Source organism: Geotrypetes seraphini, chromosome 3 (assembly GCF_902459505.1).
Source record: "Geotrypetes seraphini chromosome 3, aGeoSer1.1, whole genome shotgun sequence".
NCBI classification, from domain to species: Eukaryota; Metazoa; Chordata; class Amphibia; order Gymnophiona; family Dermophiidae; genus Geotrypetes; species Geotrypetes seraphini.
Window position 1 is genome coordinate 321,340,641 of NC_047086.1, and position 23,210 is coordinate 321,363,850.

Consider the following 23,210-nt stretch of genomic DNA (forward strand, 5'->3'; position numbering starts at 1 on the left):
TTTTCTCCTTTTTCCCCTTAAAATTACTAGGTGTCTTCTGCTCCTGTTTTAGTGTGTGTTTGTGTGCTCTCTCCTGTGTTGGCTCCTTCTTATCTACTTGTATGTCGCTTTCTTTTGCTTGTGAGTAAGTGCTGTCCTCTCTTGGGCCTACTTCTTCCTTGTCCCTGGAGCCTGCTGCCTCTCTATCCTTCTTGGTCTTGTGTGTGTGCTCTCCTTGTGCTTGTGTCCGCTTCTTCCTTACCTTCCTGTGCTTCTCTGGTGTCCTGGAGTCCTCGTCTGTTATTTGCTCGGCCCTTCTCGAGGCCCTTCGCAAAAGACGCTCTAACTAAGGTGAACGCCTTTGCCGCTCGCCTTCGCCGTGCGCCGAACAGCTGCGCACCATTGGCTCCCCCCTTTAAAGGGGGAGTCTGGGCTGAAGCCGCTGACGTGGTGGGGGTGGGCGGAGCTTCCTCTCGCCTGCCCCTGGCTCTCTGCTCCCTTCTCGGCTTTCCCCTCGTGCTGCCTCTCTGGATCTCCTCCCCTCTCCTCACCTGCCCTTCTCCTCTCCTGCTCTTCTCCTTTCCTCTGGCGAGGAAAGTGTAGGTGCAAACATTTACATGGCGATTACACGACTAAATGTTTAGAATAATGTCATATATGTATGTAAATGGAAAAATTATACCCAAGCATGATTCTGTAAATACATAGATATCTCATAGGTGGGTGTACACTTGGCCAGGACTCATACCTCTGTATGTAATTTATAGAATATTCTAAGATGCAAACATATCACCTGCATTTTGGTGTAAGTGGTCACGCCTAAATTACATACATGTATCTGACCTGTTAGACTAGCATTTTATAAAGAAAAGAAGGCATCACTTTCTGTAATAGGACATACTCCTAGGAGGCACATCTCGTATTACTGAACTGCCCTCTTAAAACTTAAAATTTTATATAAACACTGTACATAAAAGGGGGCCCTATGCAAGAGTCAGGACATAAAATATCCTGCACATACTTGATAGAGCATGTCAGAATGCTCTAGTAGCTTGACCCCAAAAAGAGTTTCTTTATGAAACAAAATCATCACCTTATCAAGCAGTTTTTGCGCCTTTTCTCCTGGTAACAAGCGCAAACCTGCTGTTGCTTTGAGAACCAAGGGAGTAATTTTCCATATCTCTTCTGGAATTTCCTTTTTAGCAACCTCCAGCAGTTCTTGTATTCCCTGAGTGCACTGGAAGGGTTTTGAAACAACATGATTTAATATGCTGGCAAAATCATTTCCAAAAACAATACCTATTTAAATCACAAAGCAGAGAGGAGGAAATCCAGATTTAACAGCGGTTTATCCATGAATATAACACAGTTACATCAAGTGGTTTAATATGGAACTTGATTTGAGACCGTTCATGTAGCTCTCTTTCAAAAAAACAAACAAAAAAAACCCTCCCTTTTTCTGTTCAGGTTATTTTGCCATTGTTACTTGATTATTTATCATATGTTTGCTTGCTCTCATTGTTTTAAGACAATATGTTTTGTTATTATTATTAACAACAAACAAAAATTGACCCTTAATAGTCCACAAACCCAAGGGTCAATCAAGACAAGATTAAAACACTGTGGAGACGATGATGTCCAAGATGCAGATCTTTATTAAAAATACAGTCAATTAATCCACATAATGAGATGTCAAAGACCCAAAGGTTGGGGACTAAGGACCCAACACGGTCCATGTTTCGATGACTCTGTCTTCCTCAGGGGTCCTTTGGATAATAAAATGACCTTTATTCACTTATACCACTTCATATGCCACTTTCACACTATTTTATTCAAGTTCACATTTTTAGAATGCGGAACTCACAGTTATGATTCGGTCATTTTGAGACACTTTTCCACATTTGCACATTCACACTTATTTTAAAGCTCATTTGCTACTTCTTTAACACAACACATTTTTGGCACCAGTCACCTCTGCTTCGTTTAACCACATTCCACAGTACGCTTTATTGCAAATAAACCACACACTATTTTAGGACACAGTTCATTTAATCATTTTATTATCCATAGGATCCCTGAGGAAGACAGGGTCATCAAAACACGGACCGTGTTGGGTCCTTAGTCCCCGATTTTTGGGTCCTTGACATCTCATCATCTGGATTGACTGTATTTTTAATAAAGACCTGCATATCTTGGACATTATCGTCTCCAAGTGTTTTTGTTCTCGTTATTAACCAATATAGGATTTGAAGATCACATCATCTTGTTTGTGTTCAAATTATTTATACATGGATTCATTGATTATTTATCATTAGGTTTAGCAGTGACAAGCATTGACAAGTGTGGCGCAGAGGTTAAAAGCTACAGCCTCAGCACCCTGAGGTTGTGGGTTCAAACCCACCCTGCTTCTTGTGACCCTAGGCAAGTCACTTAATCTCACCATTGCCCCAGGTACATTAGATAGATTGTGAGCCCACCGGGACAGACAGGGAAAAATGCTCGAGTACCTGAGTAAACTCATGTAAACCGTTCTGAGCTCTCCTGGGAGAGCAATATAGAAAATTGAATGAATAAATAAATAAATAAAATATGCATGTGTTAGGGTTTTTTTTTTAAAGTTTTTGTTCTCCTTTATACACATATCATTGAAACAATTTGATTGGTCTGTTGTAAAGGTATGCTTTTACGTTTCATGTAACGTTAGAACACTTATGCAGTGTTTAAATTTACATCACTCAGCGGCCATCATCTTCTAGTTCCAGAATGCCCGGGACCTTTTTTCACTGTTGCCGAAGTTTTTAGTAAGTCGTGTTTTATCCTGCCTTAAAGTATTTTGATTTTCAATGTCGGGGTTCCTTCAACAAACAGTTTTGCAGATTTTGCCAACACTGTTTGTAAGTAGCAAACGTAACTAATTTTATTTAGAATGTTACACTTGTCAGAGGACTGCACAGCGGTTCTGTTTTTATATGTAGGTATCCAACCCTCTGACTCGCCCCATCCAGGTCACTCCTGCTCTGACACAGTCTCTTTGCTGGTGGATGCTCTCTTCCAATCTCTCCAGAGGTTTGCTGTTTCACACGCCTCCCCATCAGAAGGTTCTCACGACCGACTCCTCGACCTATGCTTGGGGGGCTCATCTGGATGGTCTGCACACTCAAAGCTATTGGACCAGTGCGGACCGCCTGTGTCACATCAATCTCCTGGAACTCGGAGCGATTTTCAATGCTCTCAATGCTTTTCAGCATCTCCTTCACAACATGGTGGTTCTCATTCACACGGACAACCATGTCACCATGTATTATGTCAACAAACAGGGAGGCTTACACACACACACACACACACACAGACGTTGAAGTGAAGTCACACATGTGCGTTTAGTGTGCCGGGGTTTGCAAGACACTGCACTACAGTAAAAGTGACCAATAAATAACCACCATACCAAGACTAAACAGAAAATTACCTTGTCAGGATCATCAGCATAAGCAGACAGTCCTGGCTTCAGAGCTTTAAATGTTTCATGGGCCAGTTTAGGAGTTTCTGTGCAAGAAAAGGGAATGTAAAGATTACGAATGGAAATCAGAAATGGTGAAAATATAACATGGGGTCAATTCATATTATTTACACAGTTGTGTATCTTGTTAATATTTGAAAAATGGCAAACAGGCAGCTCATTCATCCCTTATGTACATGTGCAGCTGATACAATATGAATTCAGTTCTTTATATATTTCAAGCCCTCTTTAAGCGCTAATGCACTTGAGGTAACTTTTGAAAAGTCTCTTCTAATGTGGTTCAAATCATATCTTACACAATTTACACAACAGATCCAGAGAGAAGATCATGGAAATACAGCTCCCCCTCCCGATTTGCGGTTTACCCACTCGCAAATTTGGTTATTCATGATTTTTTTTTGCCTTTGTTTATTTAATGGAGACTACAACGGGAACTCATGGCAGCCATTTTGATGATGGCTCTGCACAGGGCAGGAGTGTAGGAAGATCGTTCCTGCCTTGTGTCACTGCTACACCACAAGGTAAGGTCGAGGACGCAGGGGTGGGTCAGAGCCAGCCCAAAAAATTATTTGCGATTTTTCCCTATTCATGGGCCGGCTCTGCCCCTAACTCCCATGAATATTTAGGGTCTAACTGTACAGAGTTCCTCAGGGTTCTGCAATTTCACGTCGTATACCATACTGAAAAAAACTGAAAGTTGACTACTAGATCTAAAGAGATTATGTCCTTACCTTGATAATATCTTTTCCAGTAGATGGGTATGTCATTCTGGACAAATGGGTTATCTCCCCATGGATGTGAGCCATGTGCAGAAGGAATCCACTCCTTAGATTACTCCTGCTTCTACTTCACCAGGAGCTCTACTGCCACTTGCAGTTAGTACCCAAGCACGCAAGGGCTCCATCTAAATTATGTGAATGACAAAAATGGGAAATTTTCCAAATAATCAACTGTTCTGCTCAAACCTAACACTTGAACAATCAATGAACAGTCAACAGAAGCATCAAAGGAACTCAGGTAGTACCTCTGTAGAGACTATAAACATTTACAGAATTCTTCAGGGCCTAAAGAGCTGACTGACATCCAAGATACAAACTTGGAGAAGCAAATATAATGAGACAGTAGGCAAGCACAGGAAGGACAGGACAGGGGTCCAGAAAGACACACCTGTCTACTGGAAAAGATTTTCCCAGTACAATAGATATGTCATTCTGGACAAGCAGGATGTACAAAAGTAGTCCCAGACATTTAGGGCGAGCTGACTGCTGGCCCATAACACTGAGGACCCAAAAGCAGAGTCCTCTCTTGCCGCCAAGTCTACCTTATAAAAATTTGCAAATGCGTGTAGAGTGGATCAAGTCACTGTTAAACATATCTCCTCTGGAGAGACTGCCCTAGCCTCTGCCCACGATGAAGCTACACTTCTAGTTGAATGCGTCTTAACAGAAACAGGGAGCTGTTTTCCACAGATAATGTAGGCTGACGAAATGGTCTTACGGATCCATCTGGAAATGGTGGCCATGGAAGCAGGCTTACCTCACTTAGTTGCACGAGACAGCACAAACAGATGGTCAGAGTCTGAACTCGTTGGTGACCTCCAGATAACGAAGAAACACTCTTCTCGCATCCAACTTTTTCAAAATGCAGTCCTGTTTCTTAGAACCGGTGGACTGGAATACAGAAAGGCAGACTTCCTAATTAACATGAAATGCCAAAACCATCTTCGGCAGAAAAGAAGGAAGTCTCCGAGATCTAAGGAAAGGCTCTCTACAAGAGGTTAAAGCTCCGAGACTTGTCTCACTGAGGTCACAGCTACCAGAAAAACCGCCTTAAGCATCAAGTCCAAGAGAGATGCTTCTTCCAGCAGCTTGAATGGAGCTGAGACCTTGCAGAACCACATCAAGATCTCATGAAGAAAACAGAGGTTTGATAGGTGTTCTGATATAAAGAGCACCGTTTAGAAATTTGGTGATGTCTGGATGAGATGCCAGCGTAGAGTTGCTGTCTTGAGCTCTGAAACAAGAGAGCCCAGCTACTTGGACTTGAAGAAGTCACAGTGAGGCCCTTGTCAAGGCCAGCTTGAAGAAAAGCCACCACCACCGGAACTGAAAATAGATCCATGCGTTCCTGGATGCACCAATGCTGGAAAGTCTTCCATGCTTAGGCATAGGCAGAGACTGTAGTCGACTTCTTAGACTTGAAAAGGGTGGCAATGTCCACCTCTGAATACCCTCAAGAGCCATGCCATAAGAGCAAAGCGATCTGGATCCTCCATGCATAATGGACTCTGTGTAAGGATGCCTGGATGCACTTGCAACTGGAAGCTGTGGCCTGTGTGAAGGCTGGTCCAAGACTCCAGCATTTAGGGAAAGTACCTCTGTAATACATCTGTTTATGGAAACCAGCATGAGAGTAACGCATGCTGAGGGGACACATGTGGGCTTTTGCCTCAGAGGAGTCTCAGAGGAGACATGATACAGACCTACAAGATCATGAAGGGCATAGAGAAAGTAGAGAGAGATAGATTCTTCAAATTTTCAAAACAAAAAAGAACAAGAGGGCATTCAGAAAAATTGGAAGGGGATAGATTCAAAACAAATGCTAGGAAGTTTTTCTTTACTCAGCGGGTGGTGGACACCTGGAATGCGCTTCCAGAGGACGTAATAGGGCAGAGTACGGTACTGGGGTTTAAGAAAGGATTGGACAATTTCCTGTTGGAAAAGGGGATAGAGGGGTATAGATAGAGGATTACTGCACAGGTCCTTGACCTGTTGGGCCGCCACGTGAGCGGACTGCTGGGCACGATGGACCTCAGGTCTGACCCGGCAGAGGCATTGCTTATGTTCTTATGTATCACATCTATTGTTGCCACTATGGACCCCAGGACTTGGATAGCTCCATTTGTGTGGGACCGATTTGTCCAAGAGACCACAGCTTCTGTCTGCATGTCTCTGGTAGACAGACTCGGCTGACAGCCGTGTCGAACAAGACTCCCAGGTACTCCAAGGATTGAGTCAGCATCAAATTGCTCTTTCAGTAATTTACAATCCAACCCAGATCCTCTAGGACTTTGATCATCTGATCTACTGTGCACCGACCCTCAGATAATGAGGTGGCTCTAATCAGCCTGTCATCCAGGTAGGGATGCACTTGCAGCCCCATCCAGCACAGGTGAGCTGCCACCACAACCATTACTTTGGTGAAGGTGCGAGGAGCTGTCACTAGCCCAAAGGGCAGAGCTGAAAATTGATAAGGACTTTCCAGTGCATGAAATCTGAGAAACTTTCTGTGGTCTGGGAAAATAGGGATGTGGAAGCAGGCCTACATCAGATCTAAAGAGGCTAGGAAATCTCCTGGGGCCACCACCACTATGACAGATCAAACCATCTCCATACAAAATCACGAACTCTAAGCGCTGCATTTATGCAAGTAAGGTCCAGAATGGGTCTCCAATCATCGAAGCCTTTCTTTGGCACAATAAAGTATATGGAATATCTCCCTGAGCCCGAATCTTGAGGCAGAACCAGCTCTATGGCCTGGATATCAAGCAACCTTCTCACAGTGGCTTCTACCTTGACTGCCTTTTCCAGGTGTCCACAAACTAATCCGTTAAAGGTTGGGCAAATTCTAGCTTGTAGCCAGATCGAATAATGTCCAGAATCCAATGAACATAAGAACATAAGCAGTGCCTCCGCCGGGTCAGACCATAGGTCCATCCTGCCCAGCAGTCCGCTCCCGCGGCGGCCCAAACAGTTCACGACCTGTCTAAATCACCAGAAGGGCCCCCCATGCCTCCTTGGTTTCCTAATTGATTCCTATCTTCCTTTCAAAGTCCTGGCCCTCCGGTCTACCACCTGCACGACCTGGTTGGGTTTCTACATTTATTTTCTGATTAGCTTTCTCAGTATCCCACGATCCCTTTATCCCTCAGGAATCCATCCAGTCTCTGTTTGAATCCCTGTACCGTACTCTGCCTGATCACTTCCTCCGGTAGCGCATTCCAAGTGTCCACGACCCTCTGGGTGAAAAAAAACTTCCTTGCATTCGTTTTGAACCTATCTCCCTTCAGTTTCTCCGAATGCCCCCTCGTACCTGTTGTCCCCTTCATCCTGAAGAATCTGTCCCTATCCACCCTCTCTATGCCCCTCATGATTTTGAAGGTCTCTATCATATCACCCCTGAGCCTCCTTTTTTCCAGAGAGAAGAGCCCCAGCCTATCCAACCTCTCAGCATATGGGTAGTGTTCCAGCCCTCTTACCAGTTTCGTTGCTCTCCTTTGGACTCTCTCAAGTACCTCCATGTCTTTCTTGAGGTACGGCGACCAATATTGAACGCAGTATTCCAGATGCGGACGCACCATCGCTCGATACAGTGGCATGATGACTTCCCGCGTCCTTGTAGTTATGCCCCTCTTTATGATGCCCAGCATCCTGTTGGCTTTTTTTGAGGCCGCTGCGCACTGTGCAATGGTAAGATGAAATCTGAACCCAGGCCTGCAGAAACGCTGAGAGTTTATCCCCAATATGAAGAGGGACCTCCCTCAGCCTGACATTGCAATTTCTTGGTGGGTGGAACCACACAGGAAGCGGAGACCTGGTTACGCCTGGATCCGGAAAATCTCTGCCTGTAGCCCTGGGGAGAATCTCTGTGACATGGAATTGGAATATTGTTGAGAATTAGAGCACCCTGAGCCTCTAGAGATTCTGGGTCTTTCTACTATCAGGCAGGATCTTGGGGCAACAGTCCACCACTCAGTTCACGAGATCATCCAGGCTTTTACCAAATAATAACTGCCCCATAAAAGGGAGTCTGGCAAGAGTAGCCTTAGAGGAGGAATTGCCAGCCCATTGTTTGATCCAGAGCATTCTAAGAGAAGAAATTGAATAAGCTGACACTTTACCAGTATAATGTCCTACAGCAGTGTTTCCTAACCCTGTCCTGGAGGACCACCAGCCAGTCGAGTTTTTGGGATAGCCCTAATGAATATGCATGAGAGAGATTTGCATATAATGGAGGTGAAAGGTATGCAAATATGCTCCATGCATATTCATTAGGGCTATCCGGAAAACTTGACTGGCTGGTGGTCCTCCAGGACAGGGTTGGGAACCACTGTCCTACAGGACATCAGCTACATAATCCACACTAGATAAAAGTAGATGACTGTAGAAGCATAGCAGTAAGAAATACAAGCAGCCATCCAGTTGAAGATGGTTCGCTTAGAAATTGGATGTCCCAACTTGCTCAAAGGAGACAAAAATTTGAGGAGCAGATCTGTGTGGTTTGGTGTGTTCTAAGTAGAAGGCCAAAGCACGCTTACAGTCCAGGGTATGAAGAGCTGTTTCTCCAGGATGAGAATGAGGCCTTGGAAAAAATACTGGAAGTATGGTGGATTGATTTAGATGAAATTCTGAAACCACTTTAGGTAAGAATTTAGAATGAGTACGAAGGACCACCTTGTCATGATGGAAACCTGTGAAAGGTGGATCAGCAACTAAAGCTTGCAGCTCACTGACTCTTCGAGCAGATGTGAAGGCAATGAGAAACACCACTTTCCAAGTGAGATATTTCAGATGAGCCGTATCCATTGGTTCAAAAGGAGGCTTCATCAATTGAGCAAGAACAACATTGAGATCCCAAACCACGAGAGGCAGTTTGAGAGGAGGTTTGACATTGAAAAGTTCTTTCATAAATCTGGAAACCACAGGATGAGCAGAAAGGGGTTTCCCTTAGATAGGCTGATGGAAACAGCAATTGCACTAAGATGGACTCAAGTGGATGTAGACTTGAGGCCAGAGGTAGATAAGTGCAGAAGATAATCCAAGACGGAAGACAAGGCAGAATCTTGAGGCTCCTTGTCATAAGAGATGCACCATGTAGAAAATCTAGTCCATTTTTGGTGGTAGCACTGTCTAGTAGCAGGCTTTCTGGAAGCCTCTAAAATGTCCCAAACAGGTTGAGAAAACTGAAGAGGAGTTATGTTGAGAGGTACCACGTTGTCAGGTATAGAGACTGCAGGTTGGGATGAAGAAGAGATCCTTGACTCTGAGTAAGCAGAGATGGAAAAACTCATAGAAGGAATGGCTCCCTGCTGCTGAGCTGAAGTAGAAAGGAGAACCAGGGTTGCCTAGGCCACCGAAGAGCTACTAGAATCATGGTGGCATGAGCGTTCTTAAGCTTGACAAGAGTCTTGAGAATGAGAGGGAATGGAGGGAACGCAAAAAGAAAAAGATTTGTCCATTCCAGAAGGAAAGAATCTGCCTCGAGGCGATGAGGAGAGTATATCCTGGAGTAGAACCGAGGCATTCTGTGGTTGTGGGGAGACGCAAAGAGATCTATTTGAGTAGTTCCCCACTGAGAAAAAATGTGATGAAGAGGCGAGGAATTGAATGTCCATTCGTGAGATTGCAGAAGACGACTCAATTTGTCCGCCAGACAGTTTTTCTCACCTTGAATGTAGACTGCTTTCAGGAAGGTGTTGTGATGGATTGCTCAGTTCCACACCCTTTGAGCTTCCTGACAAAGAGGGAGAGATCCTGTTCCTCCCTGCTTGTTGAGGTAGTACATGGTGACTTGATTGTCTGTCCGAATAAGGACTACCTGGTCATGAAGAAGATGCTGAAAAGCTTTGAGAGCATGGAAGATCGCTCCAAGTTCCAACAGATTGATGTGATACTGATGATCTGTGCTGCACTAGTGGCCTTGAGTACGGAGACCGTCTAGATGAGCCCTCCCAAGCATAGGTTGAGGAACCTATCGTGAGAACCTTCTGATGAGAAGGTGTCTGGAACAGTAAACCTCTGGAGAGATTGGAAGAGAGCATCCACCAGTGGAGAGACTGTCTCAATGAAGGAGTGACTAATGTGTTGAGAGAGTGGGTCGCAAGCCTGCGCCCACTGAGATGCCAGGGTCCACTGAGGAATTCTGCGGTGAAGTCTGGCAAAAGGAGTCACGTGAACGGTCGAGGCCATATGACTGAGTAGTACCATCATGTATCTCGCTGAGAGTGAAGAAAGGGAAGACACTTTGCGGCAAAGCCGAAGAAGAGCATCCAGACGCTGCTGAGGAAGGAATGCTTTGAGTTGACAGTGTCCAGAACAGCTCCGATGAACTGTAGGTTCCGAGAGGGCTGAAGGTGGGATTTGGGAAAGTTGATTTTGAATCCCAAGCTTTGTAGGAACCACGTAGTTCGCTGGGTCACTACAATAACCCCCTGAGATGTTGAATCTCTGATGAGCTAGTCGTCCAGGTAGAGGAACACCTGAAGACCATGGTTCCGCAAAGCTGTTGCCACCAGGCACTTGGTGAATACTCTTGGAAATGATGCCAGGCCAAAGGGTAGCACTCTGTACTGAAAATGCAGATTCCCCACCCGAAATCTGACAATGTGCCAGATGAATGGAGATGTGAGTGTAAGCCTCCTTAAGATCTAGAGAACATAACCAATCGTTCTGATCTAGAAGGGGATAAAGAGATGCCAGGGACAGCATGCAAAATTTTTCTTTTGACTAAAAATTTGTTGAGAGCCCTAAGATCCAGTATGGGCCGCAGATCACCCGTCTTCTTTGGAACTAGGAATTAACAGGAGTAAAACCCCCTGCTCTGCTGTCCAAGTGAACTTCCTCAATGGCACGGAGGCGAAGCAGAGTTTGAGCTTCCGGAAGAAAAAAGGCAGTCTGGGATGAATTGGAAGGATACTCTCTTGGAGGAAGCTCTGGTGGAATCTGAGTGAAATGAAGACAGTATCCTTCCCTGATTGACAGCACCCAGAGGTCAGATGTAATGCTCTCCCATCAATGGTAAAAATGATGGAGATGACCTCCGATGGGCAGAGAAAAGGACAGAAGCAGAACAATGGAGGTTATGCTCTGTTTGAGACAGTAAAAAAGGCTGAGAAGCCTTTGGTGCAGCAGAAGGCTGAGGTTTCTGTTGCTTCTGCTATTGTTGTGGTTTCTTGGGAGGTGCTCGAGTGTAAGGAGCTGCCTTAGGAGGATAACACCTCTGATAGGATGGAAGAGGTCGAGAAGACTTGGAAGGAGCTAGCTTAGGATTTGGTCTGACAATGGAAGCAAACGATTTCTCATGCTCAGACAACTTCTTGGTGGCGGCCTCTATCGATTCATCAAAGAATCACAAGGAATATTGGCCAGACGATCCTGAATGTTGGGATCCATATAAATGGTGCGAAGCCAGGCAAGGAGGCGCATCGCTACTGAGAAAGCGGTGACCCTTGAGGAAGTTCAAAAGCATCATAAGATGACTGAAGAAGATGTAACCTGAGTTGTGCTAAAGTAGCAATGACTTGCTGGAACTCTAAAAGCCTGTGTTGACCAAGGTCTTTAGAAAGCCCAGGGAGTATATCAATAAAATACTTGAAATAAGTAGTAAAGATAAAATTAATTTAAAACCCTGGAGGCCATCATCGAATTTTGATAAAGATGACTGCCAAACTTGTCCATGGTCCTGCCCTCTCTGCCAGGAGGTACGGTAGAATAGACCCTGGAAGGATGACTCCTCTTTAAGGAAGATTCCACAAGAAAGGACTGATGAGATAGTTGCGAGTTCTCAAAGCCCTTGCAATGTACTGTTCTATACCTCAATTTCAACTTGCATGGAACAGCAGGGATGGCATAAGGAGTCGCCAGGTTTCGTTAGAAAGTTTGAGAAAGAAGCCTGTTAAGAGGGAGTTTGAGATACACCGCAAGAGGCCAAGGCATACTCATTTCCTCTAAATACTCGAGGAATGGGTATCAACATGGCAGATGAGGTTCAACTTGGATAAGTGTAAAGTGATGCATGGAGGTAACAAAAATTTCATGCACGAATACAGGATGTCCAGGGTGGTACTTGGAGAGACCTCTCAGGAAAAATACAGGATGTCCAGGGTGGTACTTGGAGAGACCTCCCAGGAAAGAGACTTGGGAGTTCTGATCGACAAGTCGATGAAGCTGTCCACGCAATGTGCAGCGGCGGCAAAAAGGGCGAACAGATTGCTAGGAATGATAAAGAAGGGGATCACGAACATATCGGAGAAGGTTATCATGCCGTTGTAACGGGCTATGGTGCGCCCTCACCTGGAGTACTGTGTCCAGCACTGGTCGCCGTACATGAAGAAGGACACGGTACTACTCGAAAGGGTCCAGAGAAGAGCTACTAAGATGGTTAAGGGGCTGGAAGAGTTGCCGTACAGCTAAAGATTAGAGAAACTGGCCTCCTCCCTCGAACAGAGGATTGAGAGGGGACATGATCAAAACATTCAAGGTACTGAAGGGAATAGACTTGGTAGATAAGGACAGGTTGTTCACCCTCTCCAAGGTAGGGAGAATGAGAGGGCGCGTTCTAAAATTGAAAGGGGATAGATTCCGTACGGAACATAAGGAAGTTCTTCACCCAGAGAGTGGTAGAAAACTGGAACGCTCTTCCGGAGTCTGTCATAGGGGAGAACACCCTCCAGGGATTCAAGACAAAGTTAGACAAGTTCCTGCTGAACAAGAACGTATGCAAGTAGGGCTAGTCTCAGTTAGGGTGCTGGTCTTTGACCAGAGGGCCGCCGTGTAAGCGGACTGCTGGGCACGATGGACCACTGGTCTGACCCAGCAGCAGCAATTCTTGTGTTCTTATGGCCTCGAGAGGGACCCGATGACCTCGAGGCGCCTTGAGTGGAAAACGAAAGCAAAGCCTCCCTGGAGTATTGATATCCCAGTGAATAAGCAAACTGGGACGAGACACTGGGAGAAGATGAGCCCTCAGGTTCTGCTACTGGTGCCCTAGATTGAAGAATTGGAGGCCTCGAAGAGCTAGAAGGCCTGGACTAGGAAGGCTTCTCTCTGGAGGAGGACCTGCGCCTCGATGAAGGCCACGACCGGCGATGAGAGTGCAGCCTGGAAGCAGGTCTCGTGCAAGGTCGAGGAGACTTCACCCTATGCCTCGAAATGGGCAATGCCTTATGTGAGGATATAGGGCTGGAAGCTATAGATCGAAGTCCCATAGACTCTGGATAAAGGTATCTCTAAGCACTTCCAAAGACTCGTCTCCTTGCATAGAGGGGCAAGATTCCAGCCCAGACGCTCCTTGCAAAGAGGGGCAAGATTCCAGACAGACACTCGCAGAGACTGGACTCCTTGCATAGAGTGTAAAGATTCCAGACCAGACACTCGCAAAGACTGGACTCCTTGCACAGAGTGTGTAGATTCAGCTCGAGGCACAGGCAAGGACTCGACCTCTTGTGAGACTGTTGAGTGCCCAGGCTGGACTGCAGGAAGCAGAGTTGAGGCAGGACTATATTTGGTCAGTAACTGAACAAATTCCCGCTCTAAAATGGCCTGGATGGTAGCCTGCAATTGTGAATCCGAGTCTGAAACTGGACCACTTGCTGAGGCTAAAGGCTCCAAGGACGAAGAGGAAGAATGCTTTGACTTGGAGGAATGATGTTTGGGAAGCTTGAGGACCATCGCTGGAACTGTCTGCTGAAGTATCTGACCTGAGGGAAGCTCAGGAGAAGATTTGACAGATTTACTCGAGGTCGAGGACGTTCCAAACGAGGAATGTCTGATGAGAGTCAAGGTCGATGTCGTGGAGGCTGGAGGACACCCCGTAGCAGGCCTGACCGAATTGGAGATTGAGGTTGAGGGTGTAGCAGGGGTTTCCATACCGAAAATCTTCTCCACTTGAACTCGATGACGTTTGAGGGTTCGAGGTTGAAGGGTAGCACAGCGAACGCACGACTCTGGGCAATGGTCAAGCCCCAGACACTGAAGGCACCAGCGGTGTGGATCAGTGAGGCACTACATTTCTTGAAGCCCATAACCGGCCGGGACATAGAAGGAAAGACAGCCGCCGCAAAGTTGAAGCCCACAGGCTGAGGGCGTGCGACAGGTCCCGCCAGTCACTCAACGAAAAAAATTGAATTTTTTTTTTTTTTTTTTTTAGCACAGCGACACGGTAATAAGTAAAATAAAACACGAGCTGCGGTGAAAGAAGCACAAACTAAGTTCAGCGCAGAGCATCAAAGATGGACTTCTCGGCTCCGCGGAAAACTGAGGAGACGCACCCTGTGCTGGGCGGGAAGGCATGCGCAGTGCGGTAGACTCAAAACTTCTGAGTTGCTTCAAGCAAGTCTGTTTGCGAGGCTGTCCACATTCGGGCTCCATGGATGACATCACCCACATGTGAGAATAGACTGCCTGCTTGTCCTGGGATAAATACGTTTTTTGATGGATCACTTCTGTAGTGTTGCACAGCGCGAACAAGACTCCACACGCTGGTCTGGCCCTAGGCACTGGATGCACCACTTGTGGGTGTCAGTAAGTGAAATATTGCGCTGGCACCTGCTACACTTTTTGAAGCTGGTTATCGGGCAGGACATGGAAGGAAAAACTGCCTCAGCCAAATCAAAGTCCGAGGGCAAGGCCCCACTGTCAAAAACAGCAAGAAAGAAAAAGAATAGAAGTTCTTCTTTTATTTTTATTAAGAGAAAAAAAGAAGAAAAAACGGGAATCAAAATTTTCACGGTGAGCAGGCACAAAAAAAAAAACCCAACCCGCAGGGTGTTCAAACACAACTTTGTGGCTCCGTGGAAAACAGAGGAGACACGCACCTTATGTCAGGTGGGAAGGCACTCGTGCATGCATGGTGTAGTCAGTCACGAACTTTCTAAAGTTCTTAAAATCAAATGTGCTTTTGCAGCAGTCTGTATTGGGGCTCCGTGGATGACATCACCCATACATGAGAATAAGCTGTCTGCTTGTCCTGGGATAATAGTAGTTACTGCAAATCTTCAGTACATGGTCCCCAAAACTTTGGAAGTTGTGCCTTTTCTCTTTAAAAATGGACATGAACACAAACTCACATGCATAACAGAACATCAAAAGGTCAACTAGTTATTCAACATACCTTTTGGCATCTGTTTAAATCTGAAGATATGTATTCGAGTTCCAGTGCTTCCAGCATCAAACATAATGCCATAAAATATCTCACGATTGAATTTCTTTAGTGCTGGGTAGTACAATATTCTTCCTCCATTTTCAATAATCTTTACATGTGCAATTGATTTGATGTCCTGATGCCATTTTATGTAGGCTAGGTAAGTGATTAAACATACGAAAGGAATAAAAGCTATGGCTAATTTTGACATCCTCATGGCTTCATATTAGCAAATATATCACACCTTCACAACAGGTATGATGACCATGTTGACTTCAAACCAATACAACTATAAAAAAAAAAAATAATAAAAACAGAATTTAGTTTTTGTTATATCAAAAGAAAATACATTGTAAACACACTAAACTGCAATAATTATCATGGGTCAATTTTTTAGATCTACCTAGATACTATAAAAAGCTGAACCATAAATAATTTAGCCAAAACTACAAAAAAAAAATAGAGAATATATTTTGATATAAAAATATTACTAAATAGTACACATATAAGGTCTTCATGGATGGCTTATTCTTAAATTGAAACAGTTTTCCAATATATATTAATACAAAAATTGAGAACATAGACATAAAATTTAGGAGTACGACATCCCTTACAGCTTCATTATGGTGCTTATGGTTGCAAATGGAGGACACAGAACAGGGCTTTTACTAAACTGCCGTAAATTTTGCAACCTGCATGGCTAACACCAAAATTACCAGGCCGTAAGTGCAGGGGGCGTGCCGACATTGCAGGTAACAGAGGATACTCAATCTAACACACTAAAAATAAAAAGCACAAAGCTGATGTAGTGCACTTACTCCCTCCCCCCCCTGGGGGAATGTATTTATTTATTAATTTATTGAGATTTATTAACCACTTTTATGAATTTAAAAAAAAAAAAAAAAATTTAAATTGAATCAGTTTGGGCAGACTGGATGGACCATTCGGGTCTTTATCTGCCGTCATCTACTATGTTACTATGTTACTATGAAGAGCTTCGCCCAAGGTGGTGTACAGCAGGTATAGCAACATAAAATCTTACAATTTTGTTAACAGCATAACAGCAATAAAAAGACTAAATATAGAATAAATACAATGAATGAGGCAAAGTTAAAAATCAGTACAATGAAACTTAATAAGACTACCATGAAACAGTTTCAAACATATACTGTACTTATTAACAGCACTGACATTCAAATGAGAGATATAATACATACTAAAAGGCAGACATACTACTTATGGAGCATCTAATAAGTACAAATCAGAACATTCAAATAACATAGATATGATGCTAATGCTTTTCTATAATATAGATTATCCTACAGTTGAGGGGTCAAATGCAGATATTAGATGGGGACAAGATGGGTGGTAGAGAATGCTTTGGGATAAACAGATGGGAAGTAAGTTGTTTATACAGTTAAACTAGGTATAAGGAACTGATTTAGTTAGTACGTGTGGCAAGCTAGTCCTGGTGCAGAGTGAGTGTATAGTCGATCAACCATATATTAAAGGCTTGGGTGAAGAGCCAGGCTTTCACCTGTTTCCTAGACATAGCCCCTCAGGGTGTAAATTCCAGAGTGTGGGGGCTCACTGGTGAGTATCACATTATACAATTTCTTTTTGATGAGGGCACAGCTAGTGATACTCCTTGAGAGAACCTCTGAGGTCTTGTCAGTGTTTAAAGGGCTAGCTTGTTCTTTAAGTATTCTGGCCCATTTTGTCTGAGGACATTGACAGCCAAACAGAGATTTAAATTTAGCCTTCTAAGGTACTGGTAGCCATTATAGTTTATGCAGGAAGGGTGTGATTTTGTCACACCTCTTGCAGCCCTCTATCAATCATGCTGCAGCTGATGCAAACTCTTTTTGATTAGAGCAGTAACAAGGTCATTCCAGTAATATTCCCCCACCCCACCCCCCTCACCAATCCCTTCCCTGATATTCTCTAACTGGCAGGTTTCCCATCTTCACATTCCTACTCCCAATCTGATCCCCATCAACCCCCCTCCCCTGACAACCAAGATCAGCTCTGTGGCCACAGAAAAAGTATAACCATAGGAGAAGGATGGACCTGTGAGGAGAGAATGATGCCTAGAGCCAGGAGAAGCACTGAACAGCATGGAACCCAGTGATACAGCAACAATATTGTCCCCCAATGAAGGCTAGCTAATAGCTGAAACGCTCTAAATCAGTTTGAGCGTCGAGTAGTTCATGACCCACCAACGTTGGTTCTGGCTGGGAAGCTACTAAGATAAGTGTTGCTGTTCTTCTTCAATACATGTAAACATATTCATAAACTGAATGAATTGATTTGAGGTTTGGATATTATAATTAAAATTGTTAATACATTGATAAGCTTGAATGAAATGTTTTCAGTTTTGGATATTTTGATTAAATTAATAATAATGTTTTAATTAAATAAAAGATAGGTTTATTCTCTTAGTTGATATTTTTTTAGTCAAACAAATAAATTAAAATAAATTAAATTAATAAGCAGTAATTTGGGTAGGAAGGAGGTTTGAAGTAAATGATTATACTACACAAATTCAGGATGAAGACTTGAAATAACATCCAAGTTATAAGAGGTCTCTTTACTGAGAATAATGCATCCTTTATGATACTTCAACCTCTTAATTTATGTGTTGGGGTAAGTTTGTTGTTACAAAAGGGTTTTACTCACATGATAAAAAGTGGGTTATTAGAATTTAATACATGAATTATCTTAAAAATTAGACACTAATATGTAAAAAATTAATTGAAGTAGATCTTGTATAGATTATCCTTTATATACCCACCTTTTTTCTTTGAGTCACTGTGTAACTGACAGGTCTGCCTGTTTTTTTCTTTTTTTCAATGGCACAGATATTTTGCATGTATTACACCCCACCGCTGCCAATGGCCCTAGACAATCACGCCCCCCCCCAAACAAACTTGGTGACCCTAAAACAAACAGCAGGAGGGATGCCCACTCTCTCCTGCCTGGAAAGACCTCCCCCCTCCCCTCCCCCACCCAAAGAAAAAGGCAGGAAGGATGCCCACCCTCCTGCCCTGAAGGCGCCCATCTGAATGCCCACTCCCTCCCACCCCCCCAAAAAAAGGCAAGAGGGATGCTTACTCCCTCCTGCCCGGAAACACCTCCCCCCAAAGAAAAAGGCAGGAGAGATGCCCACTCCCTCCTGCCACCGGATGCCCCCCTCCCCGGTCCCCTCTCCCATACCTTGAAGTTTGGTGCAGGAGGTACTGAAAACACCTCCTGCTCCTCTTCCTCCTACGACGACACAGCCTTAGGCCCCTCCCCGGTGCATCATGTGATACATGGGGAGGGGCCTAAGGCCTTGATTGGCTCAGATGCCTCGGGCTCCTCCCCTTCTTAAGGAAGTTCCTGATTGGCTCAGATGCCTCAGGCCCTTCCCTCATTGCGAGAGGAGCAAGTGTTTTCAGTATCTCCTGCTCCCAACTTCAAGGTATGGGGCATCCGTTGGCAGAAGAGAGTGGGCATCTCTCATGCCTTTCTCTTCAGCGGGAGGTGTTTCCGGGTAGGAGGGCGTGGGCATCCCTCCTGCCATTTTTTTGTGGGGGAGGGAGGAAGCGGGCAGACGGACGGGCGCCTTTGGGACAGGAGGGAGTGGGCACCCCTCCTGCCTTTTTCTTCAGGGTGGGGAGGTGTGCAGAAAGGTCTTTCAAGGCAGGAGGGAGTGGGCATCCCTCCTACCATCTTTTTGGGATTCGGGGGGGAGGAAGGTGGCTCAGGAGTGCTAATTTGGGGGGGGGCCTTTTTTAACAGGGCAGCTGGTGCGCAGAACATCTGTTCCATTAAAAAAAAAGCATAAGCCCCGACAGGAGGCTGTTTCCCCTGGGTTTGCATGCAAATGATTTGCATCTCCATGCAAATCATTTGCATGCAAACTTGATAGTGAATCAATCACTGCTGGAGAATCGGCCAACAGCGATTGAGTTGCTATCTTTAGTAAATCTAGCTCTAAGGCTGCACACTAAAGTTCTTATTTACACCATCCTTTAGCCCCTGTCCCCTCTCCAGGGAATCTGAAGTGGCCTGTTCCGTAGTTAGCAGCAGAGCTCCTCCTATGCTGCTGCCTGGTCAGCACCTGAATTCAAAATGGTGTTTCTACTCCCTAGTGATAGGCTTGTGGTAAGAAGGAAGGGAGAGTTTTAGTGTGCAGTCTTGTTCTATCAGGGACCAGCCTTTGACTGTGGAAGGGGGAAGGAGGATTACGGGGAGGGATGGGGGGTGAGAATGTGAAGGTGGGAGACCTGCCCAGGGAAGGGGAGATTGGGAGGGTTAGAGGACATCAAGAAAGGGATCAGGAGGCCAGGAGGTGTAGCACTGCAGCTCAGCTACTCTTACTGCCTCCTCTTGCCATACAGCGAGCGATTAGAGAAACTGGGCCTCTTCTCCCTTGAAAAGAGGAGACAGAGGGGCTATGATCAAAACATTCAAGATACTGAAGGGAATAAACTTAGTAGATAAAGACAGGTTGTTCACCCTCTCCAAGGTAGGGAGAACGAAAGGGCACTCTCTGAAGTTAAAAATGGATAGATTCCATATAAACGTAAGGAAGTTCTTCTTCACCCAGAGAGTGGTGGAAAACTGGAACGCTCTTCTGGAAGCTGTTATAGGGGAAAACACCCTCCAGGGATTCAAGACAAAGTTAGACAAGTTCCTGCTGAACCTGAACGTACGCAGGTAGGGCTGGACTCAGTTAGGGCACTGTCTTTGACCTAGGGGCCGCCACGGGAGCGGACTGCAGGGCACGATGGACCACTGGTCTGACCCAGCAGCAGCAATTCTTATGTTCTTGAAATAGTAGCAAGCATCAAACAATTGGGCCATCTAGTACACAGTAAAGACCCATATGTTAGCTGACACAGCCAACTACACCTCCTCCCACCCATGTTATGTTCAGACCTGGCCTACTCCCACACTGAGCAGCTAACTTGGGCCTAGATTCTTAAAAAAAAAAAGCGTTAAAAAACGATGGGCTATCGCAGCCGTTCTGGTGGTGAATTTAAAAATGTGAGCCACTCTCCCAAAAACACTCATGCAAATGAGGATGGCGGAGAGTGGCGAAGACTCGCTAAATTTGCATGTACCCATCACTGGTGATAGAAATGGACACATGCACAGAATAAACAGAAAAAGAAAAAAAACCTTCAAAAACATAACAGCGGGAGAGATGTTCAATCTCTCCCACTGCCAAGCGAAACCCCCCCCCCAGCAACGGAAGAGATGCCCACTCTCTCCTGCCGCCAAGCGTACCCCCACCCACAGGTGGGAGAGATGCTCATTCTCTCCCGCTGCCACACAACACCCCTTCCCCAGCCTTCGACCCCTCTCCCCTTTACCTTGAATAAGTTGGCTGACTGGAGGAATACCTACTTCTTGCAGCCAGCTGGCCCACCTCTTCAAAATGGGCCTTCCCTACCCCAGTGCATCCACTGATGCATCGGGGTGGGGCCTGGGGCTCTGAATGGCCCAAGTTGTCTAAGGCCCCTCCAATGAGAAAGGCCTTAAACAACCTGGGCCAATCAGAGCCTCAGGCCCCTTCCTGGTGCATTCGGGGAGGAGCCTGAGGCTCTGATTGGCCCAGGTTGTTTAAGGCCCTTCCTATGGGAGGGGCTTTAGACAACCTGGGCCAATCGGAGCCTCAAGCAATGGGGAGGGGGAAGGCCCATTTTGAAGAGGCGGGCTAGCTGGCCGCAGGGCGTAGGCATCCTTCTGGCCAGCCAACTAATTCAAGATAAGGCGGAGAGGAGGCAGGGAGGGGGTTGTGTGGCAGTAAGAGAGAGTGCTAGAAGGGTTTCGCTGCTGCTGGGGGTTGTTTGTGGCAGGAGAAAATGGGCATCTCTCCTGCTGCTTCCTAAGGAAGTCCCCGATTGGCTGAGATACCTCAGGCCCCTCCCAAGGGAAGAACCTGAGGCGCCTGAACCAAGCAGGGCCTTAGGCCCATCCCCGTGCATCATCGGGGAGGGTCCTAAGGTCCAATGTCATAGCAAAGAGAGGAGCAGGTGTTTTCAGTACCTCCTGTTCCCAACTTTAAGGTACAGAGCACGGGGGCCTGGAGTGGGCATATCTCCTGCCTTTTTATTTGGGGAGAGGTCTTTCCGGGCAGGACAGAGTGGGCATCCCTCCTGCCATTTTGTGTGTGGGGGGGAGGGGTTTGGGGGGGAGTGAGCAGGTGCCTGTTAGGGCTCTGCGCATGCGTCAATTGTTCACTAAGCGATTGAGTCAGTGGGTTTGCATGCAAATGATTTACACCTCTGTGCAAATCATTTGCATGCAAACTTGATAGCAATTCAAACGCTGTTGGAAAATCGGCCAACAGCAATTGAGTCGCTATCTTTAGTGATTCTAGCCCTTAATGCAGTTTAGCAAAAAGGGACCCCCTGCATACATGTGCTAAAAGTTTATCAGGATGTGTGTTCAAAACATTATATAATGTCTTAGGGAATAAAATACCAATTTGCCTCAGGTGATGAGTGATGACTCCTTCATAGACCTCACGGCACACCACCTTAGTAAGAATGTCAGCTTCATAGCTACAGTATTTGTTAGATAAGGAGAGTGGTGGGTAAACAACTGATGATCTGTCACTGCGCCTCATTTGCACGCTACATTCAACAACTTGTTAAGTTTTACTCACCACCACGCTTAAGGAATCGGAACCGCATACTGACTGGATGCGAAGCCAAACACAGCGAGCAATTTTCTGATTAAAAACCGGCTCCCATCGCATTAACGCGCATTGGAAAATTATTGCCCATTAAGAACTGCCCATCTATGAACATCGCCGAACCCGAGAGAGCCTTAGCGTAGATTTCGTCATGGATAAATTAAGTCAAAGAACAAATAGTCAACCGTTCAAGTGAGGATCCTGGTATGTTTACCCTGTTCCAACAAAGAGCCTTTTTTTTTTTCCTCAGAAAGATAAACTGTACAAAGACGTCAATAGTAATTACACAGTCACAGGTTAACACATCCGAAGCCAACACATCTCCAACGGTATTAAAACCAAAACCAACCTCCAATAGCTCCTCATAACAGAGCCTCGGATTCTCAATAGTGGCAAAGAAATCACAAAATTTCCTCTTTAGGAACGGCAAGACCCCCCAACGAACTAATACGTTTGCCCAGCTGTTTCCTCAAAGGACTCATTTATTAACAGGCTGCGCGGGTAGCGGGTTCACTTACAGCCCCACGCTGGCTGGAGCAGCCTCGCTTCCCCCACCCCCTCGGCCGCTTCTTTCATACCGCAGTAGCCCACCGAGCAAGCCTCCGCTTGCAGGCTCCCGCTCCCGCTCCCACACTCTCCTCCTTGTCCTTTAACCATCACTGGCACTTACCGCCTACGGTCCTCTCGGCTCTCCCCGCTCATTCCGCAAACCTCTTCGGCCGTTAGAAGGGCAGCTGCGAAGACTCCAGACTGCGGAAGGAGGCTCTTTCGTTGTGACGTTGACGCGACGTCAGCGGAGAATCCGTCATCGGCGGCGGAAGACGACTATAAAAGGAGGTTGCTACTAGCAGCAAGGTTTGCGTTGGGAACGCGGAAGGCAGCGAGCGCCGGGAGATGGAAGGGACCAGGGGCCAAATCGGACGTACCGTAGTGATCAGCTAGCGTTAAAACACGAGCGCTTGTCTCGTTTTAAGCATTTATAAATGACTGCATGTAGTACATTGGCTATACTAACTGCGTTGTCCAAAGCGTAACTGTATCAAGTTTATTTAAAATATTTGATATGATCGCAATATCCAAATCCTATGCGATTTACAAAAATTAAAA

General features: G+C 45.6%; 1 protein-coding gene across 5 annotated transcripts in view; it reads right to left on the bottom strand.

Annotated features, from left to right (window-relative positions):
• The window catches only part of ENTPD6 (ectonucleoside triphosphate diphosphohydrolase 6), a 115,495-nt gene extending 92,546 nt beyond the window's left edge, over positions 1-22,949 (bottom strand). Inside the window, exons 1-4 of one of the 5 annotated variants that reach the window (XR_004538750.1) lie at positions 22,774-22,949; positions 15,383-15,701; positions 3,443-3,519; positions 1,073-1,216 (exon numbers count right to left, since the gene is read on the bottom strand). Coding sequence is in view for 2 of the 5 variants with exons in the window: in XM_033936989.1 (XP_033792880.1) it covers positions 1,073-1,216; positions 3,443-3,519; positions 15,383-15,629 (468 nt within the window). In the remaining 3 variants the exon portion in view is untranslated. The remainder of the gene's footprint in view (positions 1-1,072; positions 1,217-3,442; positions 3,520-15,382; positions 15,702-22,773) is intronic. The other 4 variants (XM_033936989.1, XM_033936990.1, XM_033936991.1 and 1 more) reach the window with 4 other exon arrangements.
• Between the last annotated feature and the right edge of the window lie 261 nt (positions 22,950-23,210).